Source organism: Mesocricetus auratus, unplaced genomic scaffold (assembly GCF_017639785.1).
Source record: "Mesocricetus auratus isolate SY011 unplaced genomic scaffold, BCM_Maur_2.0 Super-Scaffold_100006, whole genome shotgun sequence".
Taxonomy (NCBI): Eukaryota; Metazoa; Chordata; class Mammalia; order Rodentia; family Cricetidae; genus Mesocricetus; species Mesocricetus auratus.
Window position 1 is genome coordinate 103872792 of NW_024429190.1, and position 20271 is coordinate 103893062.

At 52.2% G+C, this 20271-nt stretch overlaps 1 protein-coding gene across 18 annotated transcripts in view; it reads right to left on the minus strand.

Moving 5' to 3' along the window:
• Positions 1 to 20271, minus strand: part of Cacna1d (calcium voltage-gated channel subunit alpha1 D) — a 297754-nt gene that overhangs the window by 3349 nt on the left and 274134 nt on the right. For 16 of the 18 annotated variants that reach the window (XM_040746547.1, XM_040746546.1, XM_040746560.1 and 13 more), the window contains 6 exon segments: positions 8095 to 8208; positions 7013 to 7377; positions 6264 to 6290; positions 4577 to 4726; positions 3559 to 3722; positions 1172 to 1293 (listed from right to left, as the gene is read on the minus strand). In XM_040746547.1, coding sequence (XP_040602481.1) covers positions 1172 to 1293; positions 3559 to 3722; positions 4577 to 4726; positions 6264 to 6290; positions 7013 to 7377; positions 8095 to 8208 — 942 coding nt within the window. 18 annotated transcript variants of the gene reach the window in all.

Here is a 20271-nt window from a genome sequence, read left to right on the forward strand (position 1 = left end):
AGGTCCCCCATGGCACAGCCGTCTTGAGATGCCTACTACTACGGGCTCACACAGACATCAACTACCTGCTCGCACTGACGTCACAGTTGCAGCCAAGGAATCCAGGACATTCCAGGCCAGTGGCTGAGATAAGACCTAGGCTTGCACCTGGTGGATCACAGGCCCTTAGAGACCTCTTTGACTGAGCTGTGGCATCTGCTTATCTGGGCTCTCAAAGAGTTCATCTTTCTCCCATGATGATACAGGAAAGAAGTTAAAATTGATGCTGTGTTAAGAGCGCAGGCAAATGGGCTCAGTGGTTAAGAGCACTAACTTATCTGCCAGAGGACCTGAGTTCAATTCCCAGAACCCATGTGGTAGTTTATAACTCTCTGGAACTCCAGTTTCGGGGCTCTGATGCCTTCTAAACCTCAACGGCGGCACCAGACACGCATGTGATGAGCACACGCACACGCAGGCAAACGTTTTTTTAAGTGTTGGCAGAGGTAAGTAGAAAAATCTTCAACTGCCACCGAGTACTGATTGGGTCAGATCCTCAGGGAGATCTGGGTCTGTTAACAGGCTGCCTGGGTACAGGTGTCTGGCATCTCCCTAGATCAGTCACCCCACACACCAACTGACGAGATAGTTCAACAAACACACACACATAGACACATGTATATGCATGCATACACACACATATATATACATGTATGCATACATACATTCATATATCTATCCTTAAGCCTTTGGTGAATGAGCTTGGGGACATGGGCTGCTTCTGGCTTAGCTGCCTTCCCTTAGCCCACAGAGGAAGCTCACCCACTCTTATGAAACCAGAGGGCCCATGCACAAGAAGCTGCGTAAGTGGCCTTAATGGGGGGACCGCCCCTCTGAGGAAATTAATTAGCAGCGGCAGCTATTACCGGGGATCTGATAAGCGGACTGCACTGCCTTAATTCAGACTGCACCAGGTCTAGTATTCCATGATAGGATGCATGGAGCCCAAGGATGCCCAGTCCGCCCTTTGCTGCATGGGGGACTCCAGCAGAGTGGGCCCTGGGTGGGGCAGGGTCTACCAGCCAGACAGTGGGGGGGGGTGCGGGCCCTCTGCTCCCTTCCTCCATATGTATCCCAGGGAAGAGTGCATCCCAGGTGGGGTCCCGGCAGGGGTGAGGCCAGAGTGTGTCACCTGCTGCTGCATCAGGTGCAGGGGCAGGGCAGCGCGGTGAGGCACGGCAGGCGACGGGAGGATGTCTTCTTGGCTGCTTTGCCTGCGTAGACACTCAAAGTTGAAGGACGACCTCCGGTGGGCTGCGAATCGAAAGAAAGAACATGATTGCGTGGTGACGTGAGTCCCGTCTGGGCAGAGTGACTCAGGAGTCAGGGCCACCTCCTGAGGCGTTCGCCAAGGAGCCCAGGAAGAAGCAGGCTGTGTGTAAGGGAAATGACTACACAGTCCCCCAACCTGGGGACGATGGGGGGGACTAAATGAAAATAAAAAAAAACCCAGCTGCGGTGTATTTCTATAAGGTAGCGATGAACCTTAGCTTGTCGGTGTTTGCCTGATCCTGGGAAGCCCAGGGGAATCCGTGCCCTGGGACGCATTACATCCATTCTAGAATCTTAGGATCCCACGCTGTCCTATCCCTGCCTCCGCACACCCTCCACCTTTCTGAGGTCCCCTCTGTCTTAAAAAAAAATTCCACGGATCACCCGAAGCAGGCAAGATAACCAAATTCTTTGCTTGGAAAAACCCACCTTCTCTAGCCTGGATATGAGTAAATCTAAAAACTTTCCATGTGCTAGGAGCAATCGCAGACAGAGGCTGACTGATGAGTCTCAGCTTTCGGCTTTCTAGGACACCAGGCTTAGGGCTCTGGGGTCCTTTGGAAAGCCCAGAGGAATCCTAAGTGCCCTGTCTGTACTTTGCAGCCACCCAACTGCTCTTTCTGAGCCGTCAGGCTTTCCTGGCCCAGCCAAGTCCCGCATGCCCCCGGTTCATGTATCCCCAGGGACTGGCTCTAAGCAGCCTCCAGGACACCTTGGACTTTACCAACAGGTCTGCAATGAAGAGCGGGTCAAGCCCTTGGACAAGAATGGCCAGTGGGAAGGGAGCAGAGTCGGAGCTGCACTCGGGACAGTGGGCGTGGCTCTCAGGGCTCCCTGCTGAGCCACCTCTGCGAATGCAGAAAGCCACTCCTTGCCTGCTAACCAGAGTGACCACAGAAAAGGGGCCAGCACAACCTCCAGACCTAATACCAGGACAGCCCAGCTCTTGAGAACTGGAAGAAAAACCACCCTCCCCCACACTCAGGACGTCCCTCTAGAAATAAGCCCCAGGTCCCCTCATCCAGGGAGCTCTACAGTCTCTGTAGGACACAGCTCTTTCCTCTTTCCCACTGGCGAGGAATGCAGGCCAGTGTAGCCAGATGTTCCCCTGACCAGGTCTGCACACTGGACCCCGGAGCCAATGTCCTTTCAGATGAAGAAGGCGGCTGTCCCTGACTGCCCAGGCTGTCCTCTGTCTGCTGTGGGGCCAGGCTGAGCCTGGGAACAGGGCATTCAGGTATCCCCTAGGCTGTATGGGTGGGGGCAAGAGAAGGCCTGAAGAAGGCAGCAGGAACAGAAGGGAATGAGCCTCTGCCAGGCCTCACTGACACCTGCTTCCTCTGGTACTTATGGGGGAGGGAAAGGCTTCCTTTAGCATCGTGCGTTCGGGGATAATTAAATATTAAGCACTCATATGGAGCTGACCACACTCCCAGCAGGCTGTGACAGCTGGAGTGGGCGTGGCTAGCCATGTTCTCTCCTGAATGAACAGTCAGGTCAGGAGCTCCTACGTTTCAGCTGTTTTGGTTACTAAACAGAATCCTCACTTAAAGCTTCACTCCTCAGAAACACAAGAAATGGGAATTCTTCACCGTCGTAAAACACCCCCACTTGGCAGAATTCATCTGCCCCTCTAGGGGTTGGCAGAGACTTGGTGATAACCACAACTACAGGAGGAATGAGAGCCCCATTTGTCTCTGGGTCACGAGGGTCCTGCTCCTCCTGGGGGTCAGTCAGGGCCCTGCACCGCCCTGTGGGGAGAGGATAATCGCATACCCACAGCGATGCCAGAGAGAGGGGAGACAGTGGGAGGGCAGGAGAATCCCAGGACGGACCTAGGTGCACCTCAGATGCAGGGGTTCCCAAGACAGCCCTGGGCCGGGGAGAGCTCTAGCTCTGAATCCCTCCTTCCCGTCAGAGGCTCAAGTCTCCCCTTCTGTGGAGCGGGAGGGTTGGGCTGACTGAGTCTTGCCTCCTTCTCAAGGCGACGCCCTGTGCACAAAGGGCCTCTTCTTAGATTTGAGTGTTAAGTCTGGGGCCACACTCTGCCTCTCTCCATTCTCTGAAAGAACCAGTTACGGGGATATGGACAAGCAGGAAAGCACTGTCTGCCGGGGTACTGGCTGATCTTAAGAGTTAGCAGCATCTCCATGGTAACACAGGTCCATCACTTATCCCATGGGTGGGGTGGGGGCAGGCATGGCACCCTCTGGGAGGCATCACCCTAAACAAGAAAGCTGGCCTCACATGGTGGGGTGGGGGGCAGAAGGCGTCTCCTCGGAGATCTCCGTGAATCATAGCCAACGGGCGAGTCATCATCTTCTAGGAAACCTTGCGGGTGATGGTAGCCTCGGGGCCTCTCAAAGTCCATGGAGCTGCCCGGGTACCTGTTGTAATAGCTGTAGTTTTGCCTGGCAGTTGGCAAGAGGAAAACGGGACATGAGGTTCTGGGCAACGAGCCTTGACCCAGCCCTGGCAAACCCTGCCCTACTCCCTTTACGGTCAGCCCTGAGTAGTGGGAGCTTCCAGGGAAAGAGCAAGGACCATCCGAGGAAATCAGAGCTTGTGATGAGCCACATGCGAGCTGTTTTCACACCAATTGCAGCCCAAAGCTGACGGCACCCACACAGGCTGGCCAGCCCCACTACCCTTTGTTTATCTCCTGGAGACCCATTGTCCCAAGGACCTGGCCTCTTCGGGTACCCTGCACAGGACATGGAGCTTAGAGAACGCCATCGACACGCAGGCTCAGGAAGGCGTGAAAAGTGGGAGTGCGTGGAGGATTCCGTGGCTGGTCTCTTGTTTGAGGGGATGAAAACGCTGGCCTGTTGCTGCTGGACTGGAGCTAGCAGAGATGGCTATGAATATCTAAAAGGGGGACCTGGGAGGAACGAGCCCCAGAGTGGGATCCACAGGTCCATCTGCCTCCAAGTCATGAACATGGAAGTTGGCTGTTAGTGGGAGGTGGCGTCAGTCTGTGTCTCCCCCAACCTGATTAGACAGTGTGCAGGTCAGGGAGGATGGTGGTAGGTGATTCTGTCTTCCTACACGGGCTGCAATGTCCTATACTGCCACAGCAGGTCCAGTTCCCAGGTCCAGAGCCCTTGCTGAGGGTCTCAGAAGCCCCAGGTGAAATAAGGCAAGCTCTAATTCCTGCTTTGATGTTTGGGGGGAATCCTGGGTGTGGTCACCTGAGCACTGAGTGGGAGCAGAAAGAGCAGGGAAGGGCTGGTCTTCCCAGTTTGGCCCAGGCCGAACCCCTCACCTGCTCCAGGTGGGGGAGCTGTCATCCTCACAGCACTCCTCGCTGCTGAAATACTCCTGTTCCCCCAAGCAGTGGGGGTCTCTAAAGTAGCCGGGTGTCTCAGGGTCTTCTCGGCAAATAGTTGGGAGCTGTTCGTCTCCTGACTCAGACCTACAGTTGGGAAACATGTCTGAGAGCTTGTGGCAGCGACATCCAGATCCTCCAGTCCTCCCTCAGAGTGCCTGCTTCTTCCTAAAATCTCCTGCCTGTGACCGTGCACCTGATATCTCTGTGTGGTGTGCCTGTGGTCTCGCTATCCTGCACAGTGCTGGGGACAAGCCACTGTGCCTAGAGACTTAGACCTTTAGACACAGAAGTAATTTGAGGAAGCACACGACAGCCATTCTGTAGCAGTGGTGCATTCTGTGGTCCGTGGTCCCCAGAAAAGATACCAGGTCCCCATGCTCACTCCCACCCGCCCCAGCTCCAGCCAGTGTGACTTCAGAACCTGGGGCTGTGACCTCTGTCCTGCTGACTGAACCCTAGGCAAATGGGGCTGTGGAAGGACTTCTGGCTTTTGTGCCACCAGAAAACGTTCCTGGAAAAATGTCTCCCAGGGTTTCCACAGGCTTCCCCGCCCCCCAGGTCAGCACAGCATTTCCATGAAGCCTGCCTCATCATGGCCTCAAGCTGGGGGAGGCCAATGGGCTTAGTGACATTAACCTAGAGCTCCTCACTTGCTCACTCCCCCCTAAGCCCAGGGCTGTGGTGACACTTTGATTATGTTCTAACAAATAAAGCTTGCCTGAAGATCAGAGAAACAAAGTAGCCAGCCAATGCTCAGACCTTTACCAATGCTCACACCCAAAGGGCGATGGTGTCCTCAGCCTGCATCCTCAGGCTGCATCTGTCTCCACCAAACCTCAGACTGCACTGAGCTCCTGCCTCCTCCTGCGTTAGATTCCTCTCTAGTGTTGGGATTAGAGGTGTGGGAGCCCAAGTGCTGGGAATCACCTTTGTGTGAGCTCCGTTTCTCTTTTAGACTGGATCAATTTCATGGAGCTCAAGGTGGCCCTGAACTCACAGAGATCAGTCTGTCTCTGTCTCCTGAGTGCTGGGATTAAAGGCATGTTTGCCACCACTGCCTGGCCTCTATGGTTAACTAGTGTGGCTAGCTTTGCACTCTGATCTTCAGGCAAGCTTTATTTGTTAGCTCATAAACAAAATGTCACCACAAAGGGCCTCCTGATCTTACTAGAAGCAACAAGCTTGGAGCCCTTTCTTCTTTTGTGCCCCACAAAATGACCATACTACTCATATTTCAGCCAAGGTCAATTCAATGTATATAAGGATATCCCGGCACACACTGAGGGTTATGGGGAAGTTAATCTGAGGGAGTCTGGTGCCTGGTTTACAGGATGTCTGGGCTATGTTTCTCCTAAGCCAATATGAGAATCTAGATCCCCCAAAGCAGCAAGACCTGCCCAGCTACACAGGGGCAGAAGACGGGGGGAAGACCAGAGGGTACCAGCGCTTACATCGACAATAGCGTCTAAATACGTGGGAACTGCTCATTCATGAATGCAAGCTCTGGCATTCTGAAAAGCTATTAGGTGACTTGGCTAAAAGATGCTTTTCTTCCCCCTTGGCACTGAGCAAAAGCGGTGGGTAGCAGGGCATTTAAAACACAGAGGCAACGAGCACCTACCTAACATAAGTTTCGTAATAGCGGGTTCTATCCGGGAAAGGCATACCATGGGAGGGAGGGAGAAGAGAAGAGTTAAACGTTTCCAAAAGCATGGAAAGCACAGACACCAGCCCCCCCCCCTTCTGGAGCGGGAGTGGGCAAACTTCAGTTTGCTGGCCACGAACGGGCTGCTATCTGTTTTCACGTGGCCCTCCAGCTTGGAAGAAGATTTTACAAGGCAGAAACTGGAGTAAAGAGATCCCCGCCCTCCTTCCTAATCACACACAGCTCAAGCAACTTCAGTGTCTGTGCACACACACAGCTCCATGGGAACGCAACTGCACCGTTACGCGTAAGAGCGTTCCCTCCCGGCTTCCGCCACGCTGTGGCAAAGTTGGGTAGGTTCGCAAGTGAGGCTGAATGATCCTCAAACACTGAAATATTGTCCCTTCACAGAAGAAGTTTACCAACCTCCACACCCCCTCAGCCCAAAGCATGTTGCCATTAACTGGGGAAGGTGGATTTTGTAGTTGCTGCTGTTTTAAGGGAAGAAGCCACAAAGCGGGATGGTGGACAGGGGGTGACCCCTTCTGTAGAAGGTCCCTCACATGGACAGTGTACAGAGAGGGCCACGGGCTGAGTGGCCCTCAGGCTCAAATACAGATGTCCTCAGGGGGTTACCGTGTGCCAGAGCACAGGACAGAAGACTCGCCTTGCTCTGCAGAATGGACGTGACAAGGGCAGACACTGCATCGCCTTTTCAAGGTTACCTTTTGATACCGGACCTTCTTTGAAGCTCTCGATCTCGCTTGCAGGAGTAATGCCCATTTTCAGACACGTGCTCAAGGCTCCCAATGCTGGGCCGCTTTCCGTGGGCAGCTTTGGACATATTGGCATTATTGAGATTGGCATTTGTTGAGGTGGGGACTTGCTTCCCTATGGAATTATGGTTATGATGGTTATGACACACCGAATTTCCTGCTGGAGGAAACAGCGGTCTCTCAGTATCACTTGCAGGTGGAATTGAAGGCCTTTGGACATGCAGGGGACGGTGGGTGGTATTGGTCTGCTGAAGGGAATCTCTCCTATCACTAGTAACATGATTGACATGGTTTCCAAGCAGGGCACCATTTCTCTGCAAAATAATGGGAGACAACACCAGGTAATTCAACAAGTATTTGATGCAGGCTAGCTACGTTAGGTCATTTTTTCTTTTCTCTCTTCTCTATATGAAACACAAATTCTAGGCAAGCTCCAGAGGATCCCTGTGAAACAACCTGAGCGTGTCAGTGCCCAGGTGGACACACTTCGTGTGGCAGTTGGCCCACCTGGAACGAGGAAGGTTACCAGGTCCTGAGCTGGGGAGCAGGCGCCCTGCTGCCCCCTTGGTTATGATCTTCCAGTCGCTCCGAGATGAGGTGACTTACCCACCCAGCTGGCTTGGTGAGTAGCCCCCAAGGTGTGTGTGTGTGTGGGGGTACTTGACATTTTCTCTGAGCTCTGAGGTCCAGGGCCGGCTGGCAGATCAGAGAAGTGGGCTGGAGCAGCAGGAGAGCAGACGGCTGCTCCAGCGACCCAGGATGTTCCTGTGCTCCGCTCAGCTGGCTATGGCCAAGCCGAGACGCTGGCAGCTGGGGATGGGGGAGCGGGGGAGCTCAGGAAAGGGGATGGTCTGGCCCACAAGAGAACTGAACTAGAAAGGATCCCGGGGCAGGCTGTGCAGCCCCTCTAGACTTTGCCGCTGGTTTGCATTCTCCACGCCCCCTCTGTGGATCAGAGCCACCCCAGCCCAAGTCCTGGCCTGCTCTCTCCGTGTGGCCAGCGGGTAGCTAGCGAGGCGTGGAATAATTACTTTGAATGTGTCTTCTTCATCTGCCTTTGAGTCTTCCGGATCATCATCTTGTAAGTCGCAGGATATGGCACGTCGGATTTCTGGCCCGATGTCGTGCAGAGTCCTTAATCCCGCCTAGGTCAATGAAAAATCGGCAGAACAGGTTAGACATCAAGGGGGCCCTGGTCCAACCCTGACGGAGCAGTGGGAGGGGAAAAGCCTTCTCCAAAGGCCAATCCAAGGAACTAATGTGACCTAGAGTGTTTGGGATGTGGTCAGGTCACAATGATTTAAGTCTGTGGTCAAGTGACTTCCTCTGCAAATACCCCTCCTGCAGCATACTACCTGGCTACCAGTACCGGGCACTGTCATAGCCGAGAATGTATGACCCTGACTGATTGGACAGTCTTCAGAAAGGCTGTTTGCAGAGAACTGCATCTGGAGTCCTGGACAGGTTCTTCTTAAAAAAAAAAAGGGGGGGGGGGACGGACGGACAAGAATTGCATGGCTGCATGGAGGCTGAGTTGTCTGGGTACGGGTAAGCGAGCAGTCATTGGGGGCCACTGACTCCCTGTATAGCATGGAACAGGTGAGTGACATCATACAGTGCAGTCACCAGCACACTCAGATCACAAGGAAACATATCAACAGTCACACGGGCTTAGGTTGCTGTGCAGTGAGTAGGGTCACCGAAGCTGTCAGGGCCCCCTTAGCCATTACACAATTCATGTGGGTGGGCTGAGAACTCACCAGGTGGCGGGATCAGGGTTCTGAAAGTCACACAAACAGGTCTTGCTGTCATCTAAAGGCAGTACAAGACCCACAGGCAACAGCCCTAGGCTCCACACTTCCCCATAGACCCTCTCTGCTGGCCTTCTTCAGCCCAAGTGATCTGTTAGGACAGGCCCAGCAGGCGTCTGCACTGTCCGCAGCTGTGCTGGGGCAAACACTGTGAAGGGCACGGGGGGGGGGGGCGGGGACTTGTAGATAGGGGGCGGAGTCACTGTCTCTGAGAAATTTGAATTTCAGCATCCATTTGAAGAAGGTCAAGATACTGACTTCAGACCAGTAGGGGGTTTCATCTTTCTCCACAGTCTCTCTCTCTCTCTCTCTCTCTCTCTCTCTCTCTCTCTCTCTCTCTCTCTCTCTCGCTCTCGCTCTCTCTCTCTCTCTCTCTCTCCTCTCTCCCTCTCTCCCTCTCTCTCCCTCCCTCCCTCTCCCTCCCTCTCCCTCTCCCTCTCCCTCTCCCTCTCCCTCTCCCTCTCCCTCTCCCTCTCCCTCTCCCTCTCCCTCTCCCTCTCCCTCTCCCTCTCTCTCTCTCTCTCTCTCTCTCTCTCTCTCTCTCTCGTCTTGGGTCCTGCCTCCAGTATCCAGGCAGCAATGGCAGCCGCCTGCAATCCAGGAACCGCTACAAGCTCACAAGGCGCCCAAGGCACCATCTGGACAAGCCTCCTTCAGCATCTTGTGCTCTGCCCTGGTGGCCCTTTGCAGAAGAGAGCTGTGCAGTGCTGGGTCCCCGGGTGGACACCACTTTCCTATACCTCCTCCTCAGCACCCCACAGGAGGTGAGGAGCTACAGGGAGGACTGAGATAAAGACCAGCGTCCATGCCTCAGACACTCATGTGGTGGGTTAGACGCCAGGGAGTAAGTAAAGGGGAGGGGCGGCTGGGAAAGTGGGAGGTAGAGGGGAGGGAGGGAAGCAGGCTAAAACCCCTGTGTGAGAGTACCCAGACCCGGTCTTCTGCAGACACCAGTGCCGGCAGTGGTTAACTCAGGATGGAAAGCTATCCGGAAATTTCTCAAGCGGCCACGTCTACAGTATCATCTAGTTCATTAGATGGTTCTGCAAAAACTGAACTGGCTTGGTCCAAATCCACCTATGACTGGTCTAGTGTCTCCTTCTGCTTCATGAATTGTAGGGACAAAACTCATGCTAGGAATCAAAGCTTTATGGGTCCTGCCTAGGAGTGCTAGGCAAAGGAACCTTAGTTCCTGGGGTAGGAGACAAACACACACGTCCCTAACTAAAACTAAAAGCATAAGCATGGCACCCTGAACTTCTTATGCACCAAAAAATCATGGTAATGAAGTTTTCTAGTATGTATATCAGTGGAGAGGAAGGAAAAGACAGGTATATCCCAGCGTCCCAGAGAAGTGCAGGGTGCAGCCATGAAAGCTGCTTCCTATCCTGCTGCCCTTGGATCCTAGGCACTAATGCACACATGCTTTTGAGAGTACCCGCACATGTACACATGCTCGAATACGTGCGCGCACACACACAGGTACACATGCACACACACACAGGCACGCGCGCGCACACACATACGCATTCATACGTGCGCGCTCCCTCTCTCACGATTCCTATGTCCAGTCCATTTTCTAGGTCTGCGGCAGACCCACCTCTACTCCTCAGAAATACCATGACGGTAACTCCAGTGTGTGTGTTGGTAGATGGTCTTACCCAGCACAGGTGCAGACATGTGAAGAAAGGCCATGCCCCTTCATTCAGTGTTCTAGGGTGTGGTTACCAAGAGACAATAAAGTTGGCGAAAGTCCCCTTGTCTGACTTTGGGAGAAAGGTCTGTTACATATTTGAGGTTCAAACAAGACAAGGCTTGAAACACCTGCTGCTGTGTCCACAAAATAAACATGGTTTATAGTCACTGTGATCAGCACTCCCAGGTAAACTGTATAAATCCATGCATTTCTTTTTTCAAGGCACAGGGGCCAGGAACAGTCCCCCAGCTTAAACGAAGAGTCTCAGTGTCATTTAACTGACTGGACTAGATGTGATTAAAAGAAATAGAAAACTATTTATTTGGATAATTTTTTAACATCATCCTCTGTTGATGAGTTGACATTTCACTGAAATACACATGGAACAGTTGCATAATGAAAACAGAAACTGTCTCCAGCACATCTTCAGAGTTACACAAGATTAGGGGTTCAGTTGACAAGAATGGGCAGTAAAAACAGACACAGAACAGAGGGTTTGTTTGCAACATAAATCATGGAGAGGGTTGAGAGGTGGCTTGGGGTACCACTTCCCAAAACAAATAACGACAACATATTTATTAAAGAGACACCAAGGGAGGAGAGAAGGCATCGCTCTTCCCACATGTGAAAGCGGAGAAGGGTTTGGAAATCGTGATCCTAGTTTGCAAAGCACAGCAGGTAAGAGTGGGGGGCTTGCTCCGCGTAGGACCTGGGGGCAGGGGACCAACACAGAGGCTCTTAACTAGAACTGAAATGAAGCTTAAGCACAGCACCCTGAATTCATTACATATCACAAAACATGAGAATGGAAGTTGTCCTAGCTAAAAGGTAGCTTAGGCTGTTCCAAAATCCCATAAGCACAGAACCCAGCCCCAGAAAGTACAGACAACTGCTTACACCCTCAGAGAAAGGACTTAGCTGTTCACAACACTAAAATTCTTTTCCTGGAAAAAAAAACCACTTTACAATCAGTAAAATTTTCTAGTCTTTCATATTTTCTATAAGCATGTATCTCTATCAGCAAAAATATTGTTTTAATTTGAAATGTGGTCATTAGCACTTAAACCCATACAAAGCCATATAAAGTCATTCCATTTACATCACAGAAGGGTTATGATTTTTGAATAAACACAGAGTTGCTATAAAATATAAACATTACTGGCTTGTTTTAAGATGTCCAATCTTACAAAATATTAAACAGGATCAAGCCTAGTTTCTGGTTGACTTTAAAATGCTAGCAGTTACCATAAATATTTGTTTAAAAAAGAAATGTTGGCGCTTCGCCTGTAGACTGTTCCTTTAAGTTTTTAGACACCATTTAATTGGAATTTTATAGATATTTACTTTACTTAATGATGGATTCACCAAAAGTAAATTCTCTCCAAACATTTCTGAAGCAACAGCATGAGACAATGCCCCGTTGTGGATTAGGAGTGCCCACCGGTAAACCCATCCCTTACTCACTCAGGGTGGACTGCCGTCTGCCTGGATGTATGTGGAAGCTCTTGCAGCCTGCTTCCCCAGACTAGCTCCCTATGACACGCGATCCATCAGCCAGCTTTCAGCCCCACAGCACGCACACAGGAGACACCCAGAGACCCATGTCAGACCTACGCTGTAGCAGTGGAGGAGAGAGAGGCGAGCCTCCAGGCGGCCTCTGGAGAGACCCTCCATCTTCACGGTGCGGACTTCGGGCTCCTGCCAGGGAACGCTACCCTGGCACTGTCTGCCCCTCCACCCAGACACGCCTCATTTGGCCAAAAGCAGACTCTATGAAGTCACCTCGCCATAGACAAGTTCTGGTTGATTTTGGGGTGGGGACAGGATTTGGCCCATGCTCAGTTACAGAGGACAGCTTTAGCCTAGCTCTTTTAGGAGACGGGGCTGCAGGTTAAATTCTGATAGAATGAACATGCTTATCTACACACAGGCTGCCCTGCGCCTCCTCTGCACACAGGGGCACACCCCTTATTTTACCATTGCTTTCCTCCGGGGGAAAGGCCATGGTGCGGCCTTTGTATCCATTGTATACAGCTCTTCTGTTAGATAAAAGGGTTGGAATCATGGGCACGACACCCCATCACTCATCTGCAGAGAGCCCTCCTCTCCTTCAATAGTCTGAGGTAACGTCAGACCACAAGTCGCCGAGGGGTGGCCCTGGGCTGTAAAAGTGATGTGTGCCACCACACCCTGAGAGCTAAGTGTGTGTGTGTGTGTGTGTAGATTTAAAAACTTAAGTAGCCCATGACTCCGTCAGCAAAGGACCCGGACACCCATCTATCACAGCTCCACCTTGTTATTTCTGGGTACTGAACCAGGGCCTCACAAATGCTAACAGGCAAGTACCACTGAGCCAGGCTCCCAACCCTCCTCACCTCAATTCTCTGTCTAAGTTATCAGAATCTAAGACTTTTTTTTTTGCATGCTTCCTAAAAATGCAGGTAGCATTTTATAAAATATAGGCTCCTCCAACAGAACCATACCCCCTGCCGTTGCAAGCCTACACGCTGAGGACAAGCCAAGATCATGTACAGTCGGTTAAATGACACCCTGGGGCCTAGTGAAAGGCCCAGCAAGGGTTCTTGAACCCTAGCTTTGTTCTTCCCAGGATGCAAAGTCAACCAGTCTGCAAGGAGAGGGTGGTGGTAACCGGGTCTCAACCACACACTATTGCGTCGCTCCCACAGCAAAGAAATGACAAACGTCATCACACACACACACACACACACACACATACACACACACACACACACACACACACACACCCTCATTCTCGCTCATGCTACCCAGAGGTGGTGAGTACTGGGAACACATTTCTAATCCAACGCTCACCGATTTTGACCATTGCTCTTCCAGATCAGTACGGATATGAGGCTTTGGCCATACCCCCTGCCCCTTGGCCTGAATTAGATGGACGCGTGGACTGCACGGGCCGAGGACAAGCAGAGGGGCATCCTGGTGGGGGGTGCCGCAGCTACACGCACGGGCAGTCAGAACGAGGCTGCAGCACCTCTGCCTCACAGACTTCACGGCACCCTGGGAGTCCTTCAGGGCTCCATGAGGCCACCGAGATTTGCACAATATGGGCGTCCCTGGCTCTGCACACTCTCACTCTCTCCCGAGCGTGCAGTGAGGGTCCCAGAGGCTGAGTGACACCGTGGTGTTACCACCACCCTGGCATCTTTGTGCTTACGTATACTCTTGTGTTTATACAATTAATCAGCTTGAATTTATAAATATGGGTATACAAGGGCTCTGGGTAGATTTTAAGAATAAGAAAGGCCCCAAGACCAAGATGATTGAGGACGGCTGACCCGTCCACGCTCCAGCAAGCAACAACACTACAGCGAGCAGCACAGTGTCAGCTTTCTGCTTCTGGTTCTCCTACGTCTCTCCACCTTTGCCCATCATGTGGCTTTCCTAAGCCAGCCTTTGCCTCTTCCGCTCAAGGCCCAGGACTGCAGGCATGCGCCACCTTACCTAGATGCCTTCCACACTTCACCATGGCTTGTTTCCCCACTGTCCCAAAGAGTCAACTTTTCTCAGGCCTAAGACATACCAAGGAGAGGGAGTTCACCCAGGTGCCCACACACCCTGGGAGCCCTAAGTTTTAATTACCAAGCTCCTTCCCCTAAAGCTAACTGAGCAGCAGTATGTTAGGCTATGGAGGGATGCTAGGAACACATTAGTCAATAGCATGCTATCATAATAAGAGCCTTTACTATGTAGGTCATTAAGGATGTTGGGAACACAGCGATGGCATCTCCCAGTGTAAACCAACCTCCCTCCTCCAGAAAGCTGTCCCAGCCATCCTGTGGACTGATTTTGAATTGGGTTCCTCCATGACCTTTGGTGCTGAGAAGAGCCTACCCCCACCCTACCTTTGCTTCCCTGCCAGGGATGCTGATCTCTTGTCATGTCTGGCCCAGGAGCATCATAGATTCAGGCGCTGGGTACCGGGCTTGGGCGCTTGTCTTTGAAGATTTTAGACATGAAGTCTGCCTAGCTAGCCTATAACCACTTCCTCTCCCCTGGATGCTTACTCTTTTGCTAGGGCTCTAGGAAAAAAAATGACAGGGGCTCCTGCGGTTTGTTAGGTAGCCTGGTTCCCTGTGTGTGGAAGCCGGGGGCAGTCCTTTCTGCTGTGGGCTGTCTTCCCTAAAGTAGCCTTGGCTACTGACCAACCAACTCTGTGCCTTAGCCGCACAACCAGGCCCGAAGGGACACCATTCCCAGGGATTCTTTAAGTCAGGCTTGAAAGCAAATGGACACTTCCTGGCTTCTTTGAGTTTAGGCGATACGTAGAGGAAGTCCTGTACAACTCTACCCATTAGAACCACACGAGGATCTAGAGACAGAAATGATACCAAGGTCAGGGTAGGAAGGGTGGATCAGGGCAGCTGGGTGCCTAAGGGACAATCTTTCTTTCTTTTTTTTTTTTAACCCATTGTCTGCGAGGTTGGCCAGTTTTGCTCTCAGGAGCGATGCATGAATTCTTTCTGCTACAGTGGCGACCCAGGCACTGCCCAGCCTTCACAGAGGTGATTCCAGAGGCCCTGCTGGGATCAGCGTTAGCACTGTGGTTGCCGGATCATGGAGAAAAGTGGGGGAGGGGCCAGGCTGCTGGCCCCACCTGAGAGACTTGGATGCTCAAGGCAACAATCGGGGTGCAGCATTAATATCAGACACGAGTGGGCTGTGACCACTCCCAAGGGGCCGGGCATACCAGGGCGAACGTCTCAGCTCACACAATTCCCACACCACCACCCATGGGGGTAGGGGGGTCTTCAAACCATGAGGATGGGCAAAACCCGCACGAGCTCCCAGCCTCGCTGTTCTCTGGTCTCTGAGTCTCGGCTGGGCCCGTCTCCCACAGTGAGGTCAGGAGGTCCACCGCGGTTTAGGAAGGCAAGGAGAACCTCTGGGGTCAAGGGCAAACGTCACAGGCACGAGATGTCATTAGAGAAGGCCCCTCTAGGTTTACCTGGGACCGGTCTGAAGGAGGCCCTGCTGCCCCCGGGGTGGGGGGCTCTATACCCATCTCAGCCCGGCCTTCAGGGTGGCTGCACCCAGGATGCTTTCGGGAACGCCCCTGCCTGCCTGGACAGGACCGCGCAGAGTCCAGGCTCCTCCCTCCTCGCCGGACTGCACAGAGTCCAGGCTCCTCCCTCCTCGCCGGACTGCACAGAGTCCAGGCTCCTCCCTCCTCGCCGTTGCACCTCACCTCGCTCTTCACCCCACCGCTTGCATCACACGCATACAACGCACGCGCAGCATACGCGCACGCGCACCGCTCCGGGGACGCACACCGCGGGCCAAGCAAAGTGGACTGGAAACCCTTCTTCTCCCTCTTTCCCTGCCCGCCCTTCTTTTTTGGATTCCCCCCCCCCCCCCGGCATGATTTGCTCTTTGAACACTGACCCTCCTTGGCCATTCTGGACATCTTGGGCAGATATCATGGGTATAGACTTGACCCCCTTTCGAGGATGGGTTTAGGATCTGAAAGCGACGCCTTCATCAGCCAACATTTTGGGCAAAAAGGTCTGCTGTTGCTGCTGTGTGAGAACACGGTCTGACAGGTTACCTGTTTGCATTCTTTATGCATTCATTGCCTAGTATCTTAAAAAGGGGGAGAATTCCTCCCAGTGGATAGCTACAGTACAGAACAGAGAAAGAGATCAAACCAAACCAAGAATTTCTTAAAGTTCTGGTAGTAAACAGGCATACGATATTATTATTGTTGTAGTCTTAATAATAAGCAATTATACGTCCAAGGAGCTTTACAATCGCTTAGCTATTCCTCACAACAGCCCTGTGAGGTAGGTCGACATTATTACCCCCATTTTACAGATGGGGAAACTGAGGCACAGAGAGGTTAAGTGTCTTGCCCACGGTCACGCAGCAAGTGAATGCTGGAGCTGGGACTAGAACCCAGGTTCCCTGACTCCCAGTGTCCTTGAAACTAGACCATTCTGCTTCCAAAGAGGCATCCCAGACTGGCTCTGAGCGCGAGTTAAAGACAGACAATGTTAGATGAGGTTTGGGTGTGGTGGCATTTCCCGCAGACCACGGTGAAATGGAACCTGAGGTTTGCCTGGTTGGTTTTGGCATGCGGGTGTGTGTGTTAGTTTCAATGGGTGTGTCTGAGCTTCCCGGCCTTCCACTCATTAGAGCATTCCGGACTAGGCCACTGCAGCAAGCAGGGCCCGGTGCCATTGAGGTCATGACGCACGGGCATAGAAAAGGGACTCTGCTCAGTGCCAATCACCCTGCCAGTCTTTGGGAGTTCGGGCAAACTAGGGATGCAGGACTTTGGGACGGAATCAGTTGCCCACCTTAGGCAGGTCTGCTTAGTTCTTTTTAGTATATATATATATGTATATATGTGTATATATACATATTTATGTATATATAATTTAATTGTATTTATTTATTTACTGGCCAGCATCAGCAAGTTGTATTCACTTCATTTCTCTGTGGGGCAGCTACCCTTCTCCTTTGCTCTCTCTCTCTCTGTCTCTTTCCTTTCTCTCTCTCTCTCCTTCACTCACTCTGTCCCTTTCGCCGAGTCTCTGGCTTGGAAAGGAAAACCGTAACTCATACGTTCCCTTTCCTGAGAAGGAGCCACTGCGAGCAGCGTCCACAACAGGCAGCCATGGCTCCCCAGGTGAGCCACAGGCCCGCTTCTGCCTTCCGGAGGAGTGCCTTGCTCAGAAGGGGTCTCCCCCCCCCCCCCCGGGGGGGGCTTTTAAGGATTGCTCTTGCCTGCATTTCTCCTGAATGCTGCGCCAGTAGGAATAAGCCCGAGTGTGAGTTTTGCCCTTTCAAGGCCTTAACCACAAGCGCCTTCGGACTAACCAGCTTGGTGCGGCAGCAGCTCAGGCAGAGAACTCTAGAGCATCCGTTCAAGCATCTGAAACAAACGAATCAGCCAGTGAAATCCCATCTGTTAGCATCTGTTCTCCTCTTACACTAAAAAAAAGGAAAACACACATATATATGTGTGTGTGTATATATATGAGCAGTGCTACAGCTTTGGGTGGAATCATACTTTAAAAAACAAAAGACGAAAAACAAAACCAAAAACTGACTTGCCTTCCAGACTAAGGCGACAAGGGTTAACGGGATCTCACATAGGTCCGCTCTCTGGGAGGAACCTGCTTTCCTGTCTTCGGGCGTCATGTCTGTCTGAGAGGGCCACAGGGAGGAACACTGGGGACTAACACTAATGACTACTTTCATACCACCCCCATCTCCCAACCACCCTAGTCTGTGGGCCAAGGCACAGATGTTAACGCCACTCAGCCGCAACGCCCCGATCCTGCAGAGCTCTGTGTCTTGGGCTCCTTAAATCCAGCTTCTAAACAGACACAAGACTAGCTGCCTGGGATTCCCTGTGGTTCGCTTGGGTGGCTTCTCCTATGAGTGCATGGAGGAGACCAAAGGACTTGAATGTTAAAAACAAAGAGGAAAGAACAAAAACTTCTCCCGCTTTGGGGTCTTCTGTCGTGGGTGAGACAGCTAGACTCATGCATGGATCACGTGGCAGCATGGAGGCGCTCTCGTTCAGGGGGACCTTCCGGGCGCATTACTGCTCGCAGGGAAGGGGGCTGAGAATCTCTTGTGGCTGTGTGGCTATGCTCCTTTATGTCTGTGTTCCTCGTGGAGACTGGCAGGGCCGCTCAGATGTAGCAACGCGGATGAAGAGCAAACGCTGATTCAAACCAAAGGGGATGTGCGTGTGTCGGATGAGTGAGAGAAAACAAACAAAAAACAAAAACCAAAGGGCTAGATGCAGCTTCTCTCTGGCTCCCCTCCGCAGAAGGGCTGGAGAGAAGTTTAGTTTCCACGATGGAGATGAAGGGATGGAGTGGACGGATGGGATAGTGCACACACATTCAGACCACAGAGAGGCCAGAGGACACAGGTGCCCAGCCCCTTCCCGTGCAGAGGCAGGAAGGCCCTCGGTCGTCAGTCCCCCACCACGGGGAAGGTTAACGCTACAGCTGGGTCTGAACGCAAGGCGCTCAGGCTGAGCCCTCGAGGGGGGGGTCCAAATCACAGTGCATCTGTGTGCCCTTGAGGGCCATGACATGGAATGGGGGTGCAGGGCGTGGGTGCCGGTTCTGAGAGCTCTTCAGACAGACCTCACTTCTGCTCACACGGTAATGTCACACTCCACTCCCCACCAGCTGCAGCCTGGGGGCCACACCCTCTGGTACCCCGTTGCCAGAGCCTGCTGCTCCCTTTTCAACCAGCTGAGCCCACCCTCGGGCCAGCAGCTGCCTCAAGGGTGGGTGTGTCTTCCTCCTAGCTGCGGTCAGCTGCCTTTTCCCCCCACGGCCATCCCAGCTCCCTAATGCTACGTCACCCATGATATTTCGCAACGCAGAAAGGAGCCCTCCTTAGGCACTAATTAAATGTAGAGTAACAAATCGCATCCAAAGCCATTTCTGTAGCAGAGGGAGCCAAAAATGTAATTAGAATTATCCATCAAGGAGACAAACATTTTCTATTTTTAATGCTTGCTTCAGAATCAGATGCCTTTTCAGAATTTAACTGTCAAGATTATGAACACAACTTAATTTTCTATGCTGTGTACTTAATATAAATTACAGCCCCAGCCTCAGTTCTCAATAGGACCATGGGAAAACATATTTGTATCATCTAGCTAGACATATTTGACTTCTACCAGTGAAATGAAACTCTTTAAGCAATGAAAATGAAAAGTCTTATACAGGAGAAAGCCCTCAACATTATTTTAACATAATGTGGTTGTCTCTCGCCCAGAACCTTTATGGCACACTGTTAGCACCGTCTGAACCTTCAGCTCAAGGCTCAGGAAGCTCCATATGCAAATGTGGTGACCATTTAAGCCACGTGTTGCTTATGCTATCCCAGAATACCAGAACCATGCATCCAGACACCAGAGCAAGCCTTGCGTCTTCAGAAAAGGTCTTAACGCCCCAGCCACCCCCTCACCCCCCCCCCCAGCACACACCCAAGAGTTACATAGATACCCTCCACTGGAACCTGAAGACTCTCCTCACTCAGAGATAAACTGACCGCTACAAACTGCGACATAAGCTGCAGCAGAGACCAGTTCCCTCCAGAATGCCACGTTCTGATCCCGCCAACTAGAGTTCTAGAGCAGCAAGACATTCTGGGTAGGCAGAGTGTACCCACCAACCTCAGAAATCCAGCCAACCTCTCCTACGACGGAGCAGAAGGTCATGTGGGGGGGACAGGCTTCTTCGGCACATGCTAATGCTCTCTGCTGGTGGCCAACCTAGCCATGTTGTCACCAGGAGGATATAAGCCAGGGAGGGACTCAAATTGGCAAAACTCCGCTGTTTAGCTTTTATCCTTAGAGGCTACTTGCGACTGTAATCTTAGAGTCACAGCCTTGGCTTTTGCAAACCAGACTGACAGGAGGTGAGAGGACTTAAGTCTGTGACCAGAGACGGCAGCAAGGCAGAAGGCTGTGCCTGTAAGTCACCGGGCTCCCGAAAGTTCACGGGATCAGGGAGCGAAAGAACACAGACAGACTTGCACGGGGGTGGGGGTGGGGGTGGGGGGTGGGTAGGGGGCTGTCCACCCGCCCCGCCAGCAAGAGACCCGCCCAACCCCTAGGAGCTCACCCTGAGTCACGGCTGGTCACTGCCCGCAATCGACTAACCTGTGGCCACAAACACTCCACA